The sequence below is a fragment of the Mugil cephalus genome, chromosome 2, assembly GCF_022458985.1.
Source record: "Mugil cephalus isolate CIBA_MC_2020 chromosome 2, CIBA_Mcephalus_1.1, whole genome shotgun sequence".
Taxonomy (NCBI): domain Eukaryota; kingdom Metazoa; phylum Chordata; class Actinopteri; order Mugiliformes; family Mugilidae; genus Mugil; species Mugil cephalus.
The window spans coordinates 13089146-13105091 of record NC_061771.1 but is presented as its reverse complement, the minus strand read 5'-3'; the positions used below and the strand labels follow the sequence as shown (position 1 = coordinate 13105091).

At 39.9% G+C, this 15946-nt stretch overlaps 1 protein-coding gene across 2 annotated transcripts; it reads right to left on the bottom strand.

The window, feature by feature from the left end:
- Window positions 1-272: 272 nt before the first annotated feature.
- cdk2ap2 (cyclin-dependent kinase 2 associated protein 2) lies at window positions 273-6288 on the bottom strand. 2 transcript variants are annotated; one of them, XM_047578299.1, is made up of 5 exons: window positions 6191-6288; window positions 3281-3436; window positions 2443-2534; window positions 1749-1872; window positions 273-895 (listed from the first exon to the last, which is right to left on the bottom strand). In XM_047578299.1, the coding sequence occupies exons 2-5, from the start codon at window positions 3333-3335 to the stop codon at window positions 828-830; spliced, it is 339 nt and encodes a 112-aa protein (XP_047434255.1). In that variant the 5' UTR covers window positions 3336-3436; window positions 6191-6288; the 3' UTR covers window positions 273-827. The 2 variants fall into 2 exon arrangements, with proteins under 2 accessions (XP_047434255.1, XP_047434256.1); XM_047578300.1 differs by having other exon boundaries at window positions 1749-1869.
- Between the last annotated feature and the right edge of the window lie 9658 nt (window positions 6289-15946).

The following is a 15946-nucleotide window of genomic DNA, read 5'->3' as shown; positions in this document are numbered from 1 at the left end:
ATTAAATGGACAAAAAAACCCCCCCAAAAAAAACAGTATATTTGTCCGTTGAAATCTTCTCGATGTTTCAGAGCGTTATTTACGTTTACTCCCTGACAAGATTATTTTCTTTTCCAAACTGCTCGTACCAAGGTCGGTAACAAACATTTAAGCTCCACTGACAAACACTTGATGGAAAGAAATGTCACATTAACATTTCTCACATTTCTGACTAAATCTACCCATGAATTCCTCACAAACCCATTTCAGTGTTTCACAAATAAAGACAGAGGTATTTTTTCAGTTATTTAATTAAGATAAACATACTGAACTGCAAAAATCTGGTTTACAAAATTTCCATACTAACAAACTGACTTGAGATGTATAGGAATGAAACCTCTACGCTACAAAATATGACGAAAACATAAGGATGGATGAGTGGAAAAGGGTCATATTCAAAATATTCAGTGGTTGCAGAGCAATATTCAAAATAGAAGCTAGAGAATTGGGCAGTCTGAACACCGATGTCATCATTAGAAAAGCTCTGTTGGTCAATTGCCGTCATTGAACAGAACAAAAAACAAAAACAAATGTTTTAACCCGTAGCTTTAAATCCCCCACATTCTTCTTAGGTATAAAACTTCATTACGCATCTGCCCAACAGCTAAAGTTTACGAAAGTTTGTCATAAACAAAATGGGCGTGGTGTGAAATGTGGTGAACGGTGGACACGAGAGGGTTATGATGCACCCATAAAGAGCCGGCAAACAAAGCAAGGTGGGCAGCAGGAAAAACATGGGGGCTTCTACAGGGAAAGAGTGACGGGTGAGGGGGGATTTTTCCAAAAGGTTATGTGCGGGCGCTTCGCTCAGTCTCTGCAAGACACTCCCTGACCAGTGCACGGGCGTGGATTATACCTGAAGACGACACATAGAAAAAAACAGGGTCAAATACGTTACACCAATCATGACATACAGAAATATTAGCACTCAATGTTGCCAACAAAACTATAAAATTACTCAAGTCTAACAAGGAAACAGAGGAATGTGAAGAATGTAGCCTCACAGCTTATCAGAAGTTTACACAAACCTGAGGCAAGTGCATTCAAACTCTCAGTTTTTCACCATTCCTGACATTTAATCCTGGTAACGTGCCCCGGCTTAGGTCAGTTAGGATCCCTGCTTTATTTTAAGACTGTGAAATGTCAGCATAAAAGTAAAGGGGTCATATTCCCAGTGGGTTAAACGTTTGCGTGTACTTAGGATTTGGTAGTTCACCCCCCGCTCAAACGAGTCAGGTTTAACTTTAACTTAACTTTGGGAGTATCCTTAAGGTTAGAGCCATAATGTGACCAAGCATTAACTTCCCTCCTGATGTCTAGAGATGATGTCTCAGTATAACCATGTAACCCTGATGCCATCTAGTTTCTGAAGTGGACCAGAATAGTGGGCAACATGAAATCTGCGTATGTAACCGTGCTATAGCAAGAGACAACACTTCAAGATGTCCGTGTTTGTGGTTCAGTGGCATTAAGAGGTAAAACTGACCAAAACTTAAAGGAACAACAATGCAATACACATTTACAGAATAAATATGTCTCTTTTAGACCTGGTCTCACTCAAGAGAATAAGAACAGAGTTGTATTTATATTATCGATTAAACCTTCCTGGGGTTTAATTTCCATGACAAAAGCACAAAAGACACAGCAGGGGGTATTTTTCACAATATATAAAGAAAAACAGATGTGTGTGTTTGACAAGAAAAATATACCTCTCTTTAGCCTCTCCATCGCGCTCTTGCTCCCAGCGTACGTCGGCCTGATCTCACGGCTCATTTCTTCGATGACGGACAGAAGCTCGCTGTAGGTGGACCCCTGGGACACTTTGACAGGCTGCTTTTGCATTTTCACAAATAGGAAAAAATAGATGAATCAATAACGACATATCACACGAGGAAAAATCACATCACACTAGATGGGGAATACCAATATAAAAAAAAACATGGTCTGCTGGTTACTGTCATATAGTGCAGTGTAACAAGGTTCTTATCTAATCCTCTCTACAGTGCAGTGCATTCAGAGCTGTAATGACATTCAGTTCGTTTCTGTCGTTTGAATGTGAATTAATTGAGACAGACGTCCTTTTCCATCATAATGTTAGTACCCTTGAATGTTATGTCAGGACTGAACCTTAATATTTCTGTGTTCTTGCTTGATTTAACTTTCCATGCTTGTGTCTGGCAGGTATTACACAAACTGAGTACTGGTAGGGGCATTATTGTTAGCCTAATAGCATAACTGCCTTTCTTACTATTACAATATCAATAAAAGATTAACAATGTCCTTGCTTAAAAAAAATTGGTTATGCTAATGATATGCAAAGTGATGAAGAATACACAGTACGGTGCCCTACTCCACAGGTAATCATCACTAGCTTGTATTTAAGCAAATGCACTGCAGACACACCTGAACAAAGCCCATTGACGGTGGCCCAAAGTCACTGAACGCTGGCCTAAAGTTGGACGACGAAGGGAGCGAAGGGGAGGGCACAGAGGAGCCTGGATGGAGGGAGAGAACAGAAATAATAAGAGGGGGAAACACTTCATTTAATCCATGAACAGCATAAAAGATAATCAACTGTAAGATTTACTGATAAACAATCTGATACCCGTAAAATTAAACCCTCAACGCTTTTACACCAAGAACAACACAATGTTCTCCATCACAAATGTTCAGTGAAGCCCATGGTCCAATGACCCTTTTGCCTCCAAAACAGTTGTGAGTCATCAGAGAATAGACATGGACCTTCTGAGGGCGTCCTGTGGTGTCTGGTAGCAGGAGACCTCGGGGTCATGTGGGCTTGTGAACTCTTCAGATGTAGAGCTTCAAAGTGAAGTTACCAATTCCTTTCACTGTGCCCGACTGTCTGCAGACTCATGTACCACGTAAAGCATAAAACTGGACTATAGCTGTTCAGTGAATGATGGCAAAAGGCTAATCGTTGCTTGATTTCTTTATTTTATTTATAACAATAGCTTTTTTTCCCTTTTTTTTTTTTTTTATAAACACAAACTCTGTTACCTGTAGCATTAAACTCCTCCACAGACTAAAGCTGCTGTAAGTTTAACCATCAACCACTGATATTACATGTACTGTTGCCATGGTGATTTGTACTCCAACACTCATGACGGTGATCAGACTGTTTACCAGATTATTTCCCCAAGGTCCTGTGTAATATGTTTTTAACAGTTCACACAGAGAAAGGCCAACTGGCCACCATTAGCGCCGTGCGCTCTCAGAGTACCTGGCGGAGTGTGATTGGAGCCTGATGGCGCCGGGGCAATAGGTTTATAACTCATGGCGATTTCAGCAGGCAGCTCCCCGTACGACACGCCGCTTCCTTCGGTCACGTCAACCCGATGCTTATACAGTTTTACTGTTGATGATGAGCTCCTAAGAGCTGATGCAAACACAAGGAACACACACAGACATGAGATCAATATCAGGTTATATTTTCATTCACTATTACACAGGATGAGATGTTAGAATCAATCCCTTGAACCAAGATCCCAGGGAAACAACATTCAGGAGCCCAGTCCAATTGAAGACCGCACAGCAGGCTAGCAGTCAGTTAGCCTGCTAGCAACCAACAAGTAGACACCAGCTAACTAGCCTAGCTAACGGCAGTGGGCGGCACATCACTGTGGTGTCGCTCACTTCCTACTAACTTAAACTAAAACAAAGGCAACTGGACATGAGCTTTCTTGAGAATATTTCATCACAATCCACGCTGCTTCTTCAGTCCTAAACAACTAGTGACTAGTTTTAATGTGTGAGGAGCCCACTTGAAATTTATTTAATGTCTTCAGTGTTTCAGTTTCTCATTGAAGTTCGTCATTATTTTTGTGCTTTCACAACAGAACGGAGATGACGTCAGTTCAATTTCAACATTTAACCATTAGAGAAGATTTGAGGCTTGAAGCGAGAGATTCTTTGTATTTACTGCTGCAGTCACGTCTATATTAAACCTATAGAGTGTGAAACAGCAGATGCAAAAAAAAAGCTAATGAGAACAGTTAATGACAGCTCACGGGTTGTTTTTAACTTTCAGTTTGTTACATGAAAGGAAAGGGAACTTAAATCCCATTTAAAAAAACTCACTTCCTTCTTCTACCCTGCAGCTTTCTTATAAAGTTCTCCACACATTACATTTGTGTATAATCAAGTTATGTTGTTTTCACACATTACGTAAAACGCTTTAAACCTGACCTTGTGCATTCAAGCACGGTTTATATCTCTGCAGGACACAGATGCCGTAACCTGTGCACGTGGCACCTCGTGAGTCTGGCTCGCTCTGTAACAACTCCACCCAGAAACTAATGGGTGCTTTGTCTTGTTTTGCCAGACGGCTACTTCACTTTCAACAATGCTGACTGTATGGCACAAGTCATACAACTTAGTGGTGTTCAGAGCCAATACTGATGTTGGATTATATCAGCCTGCGTCCATTCCAGACTCCGCCCCAGCACTTCCATCCAGCAGCGCCCGCATACAGCACGCAGAGCCCACATGATCACGACAACAGCGCGTGCTAAGGTGCTAAGTTGCAAAGAGTAGGAGTGATGTCGGCTGTGTGGCAGCATTTTTTGTTAAAGTCTGAAAAAGACGTTGCAGCTGAGTGAGTTTTCTTTTTTGTCACCACCCTCAGTTGTTCCCACCATACACCGACAGTAAAAAATTATTTTGCACTTTAAAAGTGTAATTTCTTTTTAGCCGAGTAATTGAGGTTATTTTTCAGGGTCTTCTAATTCATTATTTCCTTGTTCTACTCAGTAGAATATTCTTATGTTTAAGGGTAAAATTAATGTAACCCACTGGTTAATAAGAAATGGTCAGTTTTTCTCATACCTACTGCTGCTGACTATTGTTCTCTGTTTGAGTAATATCACTTGATCAAGTCTTTTCTAACATTTCACACTACAAAATAAGTAATAAAAGTTATTCTTGCTGATATCGGATCGGATCGTTATCGGCCAATACTCAAGGCTGCAATATCGGTATCGGAAGTGAAAAAGTAAACCTCCTTCGTGAACTTTACTGATTCTTTATCGACCAAAAACAATCGATTCGAAACCTGCGGAGATGGAGCAGAAGCCGGAAATACTAAAGTGGAAACAAGCTGTGACGCTCTGTCTCTCCGTGACACATAGTTACATTTCTGGGGATGTTGCGGCGCCAGAGTCTGGGTTGTCGTCGTAGTCTCTGCGTCAACTTAACGCAATAGTCTAAACCACCTATTGTTTGATGAACTTGTCAGCCCAATATGTTAAACTAGTGAAAAAGAGTACATTTATAATAAAACAGTCCTGCACTAAGTCTTAGTTTCATGAAAGTTACAGGATTCAGCATTTGTATAAAGTAACTGAGAGAGCTGTTGATTCACCTGTGTTTACATCTGTGTCTGTGATTTGTTGTACTGTTTAACTGTGCCAACACATCTTTGTATTAACAGAATAAATAACACAAAGACTTTAACAGTACCACAACCTACATCGTCCTAGGAGGACTTAGTGCAGGTTTTCATTTTCGTTTCAACTGGAGCAGACTAGAGTTCGTCACGTGAGTGTGTATTGAGATCATTTCCTTGTTTCGCCGTGTTCCCTTTGTGCGGTTGTGTATGTGAAAACCTACAGTGGTGTAATCAATGCTGATTGTATGTATTATATAAAACACTTTGCCTTAATGTAATGCCCACATGTGGGCATAAAGTACATGTATATAGGTGAACAAAGGTTTACCAACGCTAACCACTGCAGCCCGTCGGTTTATAAACACGGTTTTTTATTTATTTATCATTCAAATCTGATTAGATGTTGGTCTGCTTCTTGTTCTGGGTCTCAATAAGCTTTACAGCTCGAGGGATGCCTAAACATGATCGTGTAAATCCACGCGAGAGCAGCCAGATGTGTTGAATGAAACAAAAGCTGACGTGAGCTTTAGGAGGAAGGTGTCCAGTAGTAGTTACTACTACTCGGAAAACGGTAGCCACGCTAGCTAGCTTATGCCGGTTAGCATAACAACAGAAGTACAACGCAGAAAAATAGTCGCGGCCGAGTGTTGATATTCTAAACCATGACCGAGGACGATGGATATGTTACGTACACACGTACGCACCGAAAAGACCACAAACGATTCAAATAAGTTGCCTTTTTACCTTTTTAAGGAGACGTGAAATCTTGTGTGGGATGAGCGCTCTAGCTCTTCCTGTGTGCGCGAGTCTGCGCAGTAGAGGAAGCGTAGAGCAGTTTATTTATTTTTTTACTTTTAGAGCCATGTGATTGGTTGACGGAGTAGCCTATGACGTCCTTCCAAAGGTTTCCGTCATCATGAGGAATCGCTACAGCACGGACGTCATCAGCTAAAATACTTTCACAAAACCCATTGCTCTCAGTAAAAAATAAATAAATAAATAAATAAATAAATAAATAAATGCTGAATATTTATTATCATTAGTATTTATCGCATTATCAGAAACTTTAAAGACAAAATGGATCCAGAAATGTGCGCATACATAGTCTGCTTCAGTTTTTCAGTATTTCTTTCACATATTTCTTTATTAATGTGCTTAATTATCAATATAATTTCATCCCACTTATGTATTGTTTGTTGTCCTTTCACATTTTTCTTTTATTAGCGCGCTGTACATGAGGTAATAAGGTTCAAGGTACAAAGTGTTTCATGTTCTTTACAGTAAGGAAAGATGTTTCCTTGTAGGAGTTCAAAATAGATAGATAATAATACAAAATAAAGGCAATTTTAAAAAGCAGCATGGTAAAAAACTGTCAGAAATTCACAATTCAACTGTCTGCTTCCACACAAACTGGCTATGTTCGCATTCTTTACATACATCACTACGGGGAAAAAAAGTTAAATCTATAGATGAATACATGAAACACATTACAGAGACTATGGTAAGTCAGTTATAGGGTATACAAACCTTATATTTTCATTATTACCATGACGATGCCTAACCTGCTTCCTGTGACCTCACAAAGATATATAGATACATACATACATAGATTATCAGTGTATGTATTTATGTGAAAATCACTTTGATTTCATTACATTAAGAACATGAATTTACAACACTGAAGCTGCTTGACTTCAGAAACCAAAGCTAAAACAAAGGCAAGTGAACCCTGTGTTTTTTGTTTCATCGCTCAGACAGATGCCCTCTTTTGTTCTAATATGTGTGTCTTGTCCCCAAGAGTGTCACCTGAAGGACAAGGGACACTCTTTGTCTTGTTGTCCTCAAGAGTGTCTCTTGTCCTTCTGATGTAGGTGGACTGCTGAACTCTCCACCAGTCGTTAAGAACCTCCACAAACTTAATGGTCGTATGGTTTCTTTTGTGAAGTCAAGAGGATCTTAGCGACATTGTTTGGCCATTTTAATCTTTTTTTGTCTTTTTGAAAAAAAGAAACATAAACTATATTCCCCCTGTTTATTTTTCTATTTGCATATTATTATACCAGATAGGTATAGGTAAGTTAACATTTAATGTTTTGAGACAGTTATTTAGCGTCACGTTGACCTGGGTCACCCTGACATACTTCACCCTTCTGAACTGTAGTACAGAAAAGCCCTTCACACCACTGCATCAGAAACTTTCCTTAATCATAATACTGTGATGTTTTTGTTTGTTTGTATTTTCTTTTTTTTTTTTTAAAAAAACACAGCTGTTCTTTATTGCTGTTTTGGTTATTTTCCTTGTATGCAACAAGGGAAGCACGCATATGATTCATTACAGACTGAGTGGGTTTGGATTGTTCAGTATTGAGACAATTTGAAGCTCATGGAGGTAAGTGTGTGGTACAAAACTAATGTAATTTTATTGTGATTTTGTATCTGAAAGAACGTGAATGAAAAGGACACAAGAGAACAAGATGTTCCTTTGTTGACCTCTAGAAGCACAAAGTGAACCGTACAGCAAATGAGCTGCCTTAACTCAGTCCCACACTGCAACAAACAGGAGAATCATCTCGTCACATTGCCTGTATCAGTTGTGATGACAGAAGTATCGGAGTTTTCAGTTTGTAGGTGAAGTTATGGGTTCACGAGAGATATTAGATGAACAGACTTTTTCCTTTGTGCACACAATCAGCAGTGCAGGGCAGTCGCTTTTAAACTGGAATGAGATACGTATCTCAGATATTTGCTTCAATTTCTCTAAATTAAAACTAATTTGCTCAGTCCACAGGCAGCTCTAAACCTTGAATGATGTTCCTTGTTAAAGACAGACTATCCCCCTCCGAGGTCACGGTGACAGCAAAGCAAAAACTACATAAAATTTCTTAATTGTCAGTATTTCATGGAAATACGGTATAAATACATATGAGTTCACAGAAACCCGGACAAGCTATTCAGAGAGTATGTGAGGGATGGTAATACACCAAATTAAACCAGCTTTCAAGTTTGAGTTTATTTTATTTATTTATTTTAGTATGAAAATAATTTCTGCAACGTAATATTTGTTGATTGACAGCTGCGATAGGCTCCAGCAACCCCCGCAACCCTAGTGAGGATAAGTGGTTGTAGAAGATGAGATGAATATTTTGCTGATTTTACCAGAACCAAAATAATTGTTTAGTTCCCAGTAACCTTATACCATGGGATCAGTCCGTGAATCATTTTGGATGGAAAAAGACACTCTGGCACTTAACCATTGCCACGTCATCCAAACATGACCGATTTATTAAGTGCACGGTCAACAGTTCATTAAGTAAGTAATTTCAGCCAGTTCAGGGGAGTCTCACCCTGGCTGTTAGCATACCATAAAGAAAGGGATGAGGGTAGCAGCGATTGTTAGATGTGGGTCTACGTGACTCAAACGCTGAGGCTGTGTTCTGGGCAGGGCTGCAGTCTGACACTTGATCTGAGGTTTCGCAAAACAGCAAAAGGTAAAAAGTTTTGATGCTGTTGTGGCATGAGCGATCATATAAAAAGAAGAAGAAAAGGAAGCATGAAGCTGTAGAATAACCTCTTTCATAAGAAAAATCTAAATGTCAGTCAAGAAGACAATTTAACATAGAATGATTTTAACAATGCAGACAGACATAAGAGGATAAAACATAAGACAAAGATTTGTTGCAAGGTTGTTTGTTTTTGAAACTTCAGATGAAAAAAAAAGGAAAACTAACAGGGTACAAGAAATCAATATAAGCCACAGCCACAGACTAAAATATTGATGGGTTAATGGATGTTTTTTTCTCTTTTATTCTGTCTCGGGAAGAGCTGAAGCGGAGGGAAAGCATTATTTCTTTGTGAGTTCGGAGCAGTTTCATGGAACTGACAGAGTGAAATTGAAATAAATGATTAATTACTGGACTGTTTCTTTTTGTGCTGTGAAGAGAAAGACGTCCACTGCATTGACTGTGTTCAGGAGTCATGTTTTTCACTAAATGAAATGCGACAGTTACTGCACCAGAGTCACAGGGAGGTGATTGGAGTAGATGGCTGCCAATATGTAATTTGCATCCGGACCTGTTAGGTTTATGTAGCAGAAGTGACTTGGTTTGGTGAGAGAAATAAAGCACTTTCAGCTCGGTCACTGTTCCTGTATTAACCACAAACCACAACCTGAGCCCAGTGATGCCGCTGTACAAACATAGCAAAGTTTAAAGTGTTTTCAGACTTGAGTAAATCCAATTCATGTTGTTTGCTGCTTAATGCATATTTCCAGTATATTTTCAAACCTGGCCCTAAACCAAGAATCCAATTCAGAACAGTAAATCTGTCGTGTTGCAGTTGCTTAAAGGTTGAACATTGTTCTCCACAGAGAAGAGAAAAGAGTTTGCTGCCACGATTGACAGTTATTTTGAAACATATACTTTAAATATAGCTCAAATGGAAACATGCGTTTATTTTGCTGCTGTGTTTGTAGACTTCATGGTCATAACATCCCGAATAATAGTTTCAGATATTGCAGCCAGAGGATGAACCATAGATTATTAATTATTGCTTAGAACTGAGTGCTTGATGCAAAGAGCATTAAAGTGTTTTCTTTAAAAATTAATAAATAAATAAAAAGAAAACCTTCTTTCTTTAGTGGTGGTAAAAGACGGTGACTTCAACTTTAATTAAAATTCACCATTTAAAAATCCAACCTGTTATAAAAACAGAAGTACTCAAAACTGAAGTTATAAATATAAGACAGTTACTAGCGTTAATAGTGCTGCTCTTGCTCTTGTAGCTGGAAGCACTAATGGAAGAAAACATCCTCTCTACAAAGTTGGAATCATTAGACGCTCTCATCTTTATATATTTCTTTTTTTGGAGAGAATATAGGGAGTGCCCCCCCCCCCCCTGCACTTTGTGTTGCATTTTTAATGTATGAAAAGTGCTCTATAAATAAAGTTTGATTTGATTTGATCTAATATGACCATCAACTAATTGATTAATGCTGCCAACTCCCTTTCACCTGGAGGTCAGCCCGTGTCTGTCATAAATATTCATTTTAATTCAATTCAGTTCAATTCAATTCAGTTCAATTCAGTTCAATTCAATTCAATTCAATTCAATTCAATTATATTTATATAGCGTCAATGACAATACAAGTTCTCAAGACACTTTACAAAAACCAGCCTGCAACCTCGAGAGCAGCCTGAAGGCAACAGTGGCAAGAAAAACTCCCTTTTAACAGAAAAGAACCTGAAGCGAATCCAGCTCATATGGAGGGACCCATCCGCCGAAGGTAGAAACAGAGACAATAGAGAGAAAAGAAGAACAGGAGAAACAACATAAACAAACTTCTGTCATACAAATGTACGTTGGAGTGGAAATGCAGCTAGAACCAATTCCTCTTTCCCCAGAGCTTTGTAAGTGCGACACATTCGCCCTTTGGTACAACTGTGATTAAATGGATGTGGTGTACGTCAGTGTTTGGTGACTCATCGTCACAAGGCTGTCATTAATGCTAATTTGCAGTTCCGAGATGGCAGAAAAATGGCAGTTTCTGCCTTATCTTTTTAAAATTCTCCTTCACCTTGCCCGGTGGTTAGTACAAACAGAGTTATTGTTTATTATTTACGAATCCTCTTACCTACGCAGAACAAGGCCGCCCACTTTGGCCTTACATTTCTGAAGCTCTTACTGACTAAACTTGAGGAGGACAGACAACAAAATGCTTAAAAATAACATCCCAAAACTAAATAGGTTGATTGCCACATTGAATTAGTTTGTTAAAGGAATGTTTCTCTTTACATTCAGCATTTACCACAGACACTTCCTATTACCAAAAGTGTTCCCTTTAATGGCTCAGGAGGAGATGGACAACACATACAATATAAAAAAACAATATGTAAACAACAACGTAAACAATGTGGATTTGGTACAGCAATAAATAATGTGAAGCATAAATTAAATTTAGAGTGACACTGTAATGAAACGTATTGCACAAGTATAAACTTCAGTTACTGTAACTGCCTTAGAGTTCAGGAGCAGAATAACAAGGAACAATGGTTGGTCTCACTAGGGGGTTGCCTGAGCCTATCCCAGCTGTCGTCGGGCGAGAGGCGGGGTACGCCCTGGACGGGTCACCAGTCAATGCCAATGACATCTCCTAAAACACGGTCAGCAGTTACAGTCTCAAGATCTGACAGTGAAGCGAAGCCTTACTAAAGCAATCTGCTTCCAGGAGGAGACTGCGACTCCACATGCCAACAAGTCTCTTTCCTCTGAGTACATGTATTGCTATGTAACTCTGTGAATGCATGAACACGGTGTCAGATTGTGAATCTCTCGGTTTGTTTAGTGGAACAATAGAATTTATCCAATTTCTGTCTGACAATGTCTCACACAGGTTGTTGCCATGGAGACATTTGAGTGCTTGAAACAGCGAGCATTAGCATGGCCCTTGAGTGGATGAGATAAGAAAATGAAAACATTAAACAAATACAAAACCAACAAGTTATATAAAAGTGTAATTGTATGTTTGTGGTCTAGTGGGAGCAGACTTGGTGGTACAGCCTCACAGGAACAGGAAGGAAGGACTGAGCATTCATCATAAAGTGGCCTAGTGTGGCCAGTCCAGTCCAGTTCTTTGTTCAGGTGAACACCAAGAATCCACTGTCTCTCTGTCTGTTCCCTGGATGCTGTCTGGTCTGTATGGTGTGCGTTTGTGGCTGCAGAAACACACCACCATCTCCTTGGTTTTACATGCATTCAGCTGGAGGCAGTTTTCCTGGCACCAGATTTCAAAGTCTTGGATGGGTCCTCTTGTCTATATTGTCCATCTTCCACATCCTGGATGAGGAGTCAGCTGAGAATTCCTGCAAATGACAGCCAGTTGAAAAGTGTCAGACATGTGCAGTGTGGAGGGAGAAGAGGAGCATCCGACACACAGTCCCTGGTTTTATTTTCTGTTATTAATTCTTTATATTTTATCATTATTTTACCAGGCCAAAACAGCAGCAGCACAAAAAGACAGGACACAACATGTGTTTATGAAGGCTGCTCTGGGTAAAAGGAATCTGTGTATACATTCACATTCATATACAGTCCAGGTTTCTTAATGCTGATGGACTTGCTTCTAAATGTCTGAGTTGTGTGAGTCCTTCCTAAATCATTGTTTTTGTAGCGAATCCAAGTCATTTATTAAATTCAGTGCAACTAATTGTGTAGCCCCTTTTAGCATGAGGCTGGCAAAGCAAGGACAATGGATGCAGAGAGTCAACAAGGTAAACACAACTTAATTAAATTAATTCGTATCTGTAGCGTATACAACCCAAAATGACTGGAGATATTTTTGAGAACCCAGAACTTGAAACTCACAGAGCAGAGTTTCTTCTTTTCTTTATTCCCCCCTGTTGGAAATTCGAGTGTCCGGTAGCCTGTACACGAACAGAAGTCAACATAACACATCAACAAAATCAACACAATAGCAGCACTAAGAGCAGTGCAAAAGGAAAAGGAAGACTGTTAATATGTATAAGACTGTATTAACATGTATGTCTGTGCAAAAGAGCCGAGTTGGAGTTGGTGGTTCAGAACCATGTACAGTTGACCAGACATCTTTACAATTTACAATTTTTTTTACAAGTGAGTATTTCAGCATTTAGACAGTGGCGTTGTACAGTCTGGTGGCTGTGGGGACAAAGGACCTCCTGAACCTCTCAGTCCTGTAGCGTAGTGAGAGAAGCCTCCCGATGTTGCTGCTTCTCTGCCCCTCCAGGATGTCATGAAGGGAGGTGCCTGATGTTGTCCAGGATGGACTTCACTGTGTTGCATGTGTGCGTCTCAACAATAGTCCCCAGTGAGTTCAGCTGTCTGGAAATCAGAAAAAAAAAACAGCCTTCTTAACCAGTCTGTCCAGTCTCTTAGAGTCTCTTTGATTCATGCTGCCCTCCCAGCAGACTGCAGCATGAAAAAGAGCACTGGCAACTACAGACTGGTAGAACAGGGATCTGAGCCTCCGAAGGAAGAAGAGTCGGCTCTGTCTCTTCCTGTACACGGCGTCTGTGTTGGCAGACCAGTCCAGTTTGTTGTCCAGGTGCACCACTAAGAACTTACAGGTTTGCGCCTCTTCAGTGTCCTCCCCTGTGATGCTGACTGGCAGGAGCCAGCAAGTTGGCATGAAAAAAAGGCTTAACAGGAAGAAACCTTGACCATAATTCAGCTTTTTAGCGGAGCGTTTACTCGAGGCTGGCTGCTAGAAAAGTCAGAAGAAGAGGAGAAGAGAGAGAAAGAAAAAAAAAAGAGAAAAAGTCATTATGGGATGTTTCTCAGCAGCCTAGACCCAAACCTGTTCTAGTGTCAAGGTTGTTATTGTCAAAACATGAAGCTACATGAAATGGAACAAAATCAAGTACTAAACAATCTCAAAGCAAGAATCAAAACAGCACTGTCATTTGTGTAAAGTGGATTTTAGTGCTTTAAAAATTATTGGAAGTTTCACAATAAGCACATCATACCGTGAGTTAAATTTTCATGGTGAAAAAAAAAAACTAAAATAAAACAGATGAGAGGAAGCCAGTGAGTGAAATTACTTCAGATCAGTACAAAAATAAAATGAGCAGCAGGAAATACAAGTGAATTATTTAATTCACCCTTCAAATCAAATCAAATCAGACTATGTTTATGTAGCACTCTTCATGCAAAACAAATGCAACCCAAAGTGCTTCACACAAATGAAAGCACAAAACATTGTAACACACACACACACTCAATATCCACATGCCGACACATAAAGTACACTCACACATACACACACTACACTGGCACACACACATGCCAGACATTCGCCTCTACAAACGCAGAGACTTTAAGTAGCTTCATTTCAACATGAATGTCTGTTTATTGTTATTTTCAACCTGTAGTTGCAGTTTTTCACTCCAACAATAACCTGCTGTACAGGTTTGTGTACAGTTCAGATTCATACACAAACACTAGCGTTATCTCCTCTGCCACTGTGTGTCCCATATTTAGAGATCCACTCAGGAATAGCATTCTTAAGAGCTCTGCCCGTGTTCGTGTAACCCGGGCCCCGTCACGGATCTTACGAAAACATATCTGTGATAAAAGCTGTTAAATGACAGGACACCTGCAGAAAGGATTTGTCCATGAACTGCTCGTGCTGCTATCACATCCTGCTGTGGCCACTAGACGCTAGAAAATGAAAACAGGAACTTGCACAAGCGCAAGGTGTTGACCTGACCTCCCAACCCACCAGATCCCAAACTGATAGAGTATCTGTGCGATGAACTGGAACAAACCTGATCTGCAAAAGCCTCCTCCACTCAACCCACAGGACCCAAAGCTGGATGTGCTCATGGAAGAGACCGGCAGCAATGTGGCAATAAGAGGAAATGAAATCAATACACTTCAGTGAGTTGATTTGAAAACCTGTGGCGAACCAAAAGGAAACCAAGTCAGACTTATCTCACTTATCGTTGATTCAAGCGATTAAGGTGTTGACCACAGAAACAAGATGTCGGTCTGGCAGGTTTGATTATTCCCATACCACAATCCATTCAGTGTTTTTAATTTCACAGTCATGGTTAATGTAATTACCTGAAAGAATGATGTTTTGACACAAACCTCTGTTTGTGCTGAGTAAATTATATCTTACGTTTCTTATCACTGTGTTTTCCTTCCCTGGTGATTCGCTCACTACACAAACCTCAAGCCACCAGTGTTCAGCTGCATTTGTTGCTGTTGTTGTTGCATTGTGGGTGAACATCTAGTTGCTCTGGACTCAGCCTACATCATGGGACGCTGTGTCACCTCTTAAAAAGGCATTATCTTAAACCCCTGAGGTAATTAAACTGTTATCTCAGGGTTTTGTTTATGTCATGATAACAGTAAATTGTCTTGCCGGCTAGGGAACACAATTAATTGCAACCTTAAGATAATGAGATGTAATTACTCTTATAAAGTTAATATCCTTTAAAGTCAAATGCATTAAGTTGCGGTCTTGACGTGATGTGATTAAAATATTATATGGCATGAATCTTTCACTGGTATGCAGGTGACACAGTCTGTACATTTAGGACAGTATCATTGCTACATCAGTATTATATCGTGTTTTCAACAGACAGCTAAGTCCCAACTCATCCAGGTCACTTGTGGTGAGGTGGAGGTTTTTAGTTTGTGCGGTGGGAAGTCTGTCTCATTTTAGAGATGCGACTTGGAAATGTACACAGGACAAGAAAAATAGAAAGAGGAAGCAACACAAAAGTATCCAGTAAATGCAGCCCCTCCATTAAGAGACGGCAACAGAAATAACAGTGTGAACAGTGTGGTTCAAAAAATGTTGAATGCTGGCTGCCAGAGGCACCACAGCTTCAAAACAGCTCTTCACTAAACCCGTGGGTTATGTTTCCATGTGCAGCCTAAGATGAGCACCAATAAACATAAAATTCAATTCGACATGAAGCTGGCTCCAAAAGCGACCATGATAAAAGATATAACTTT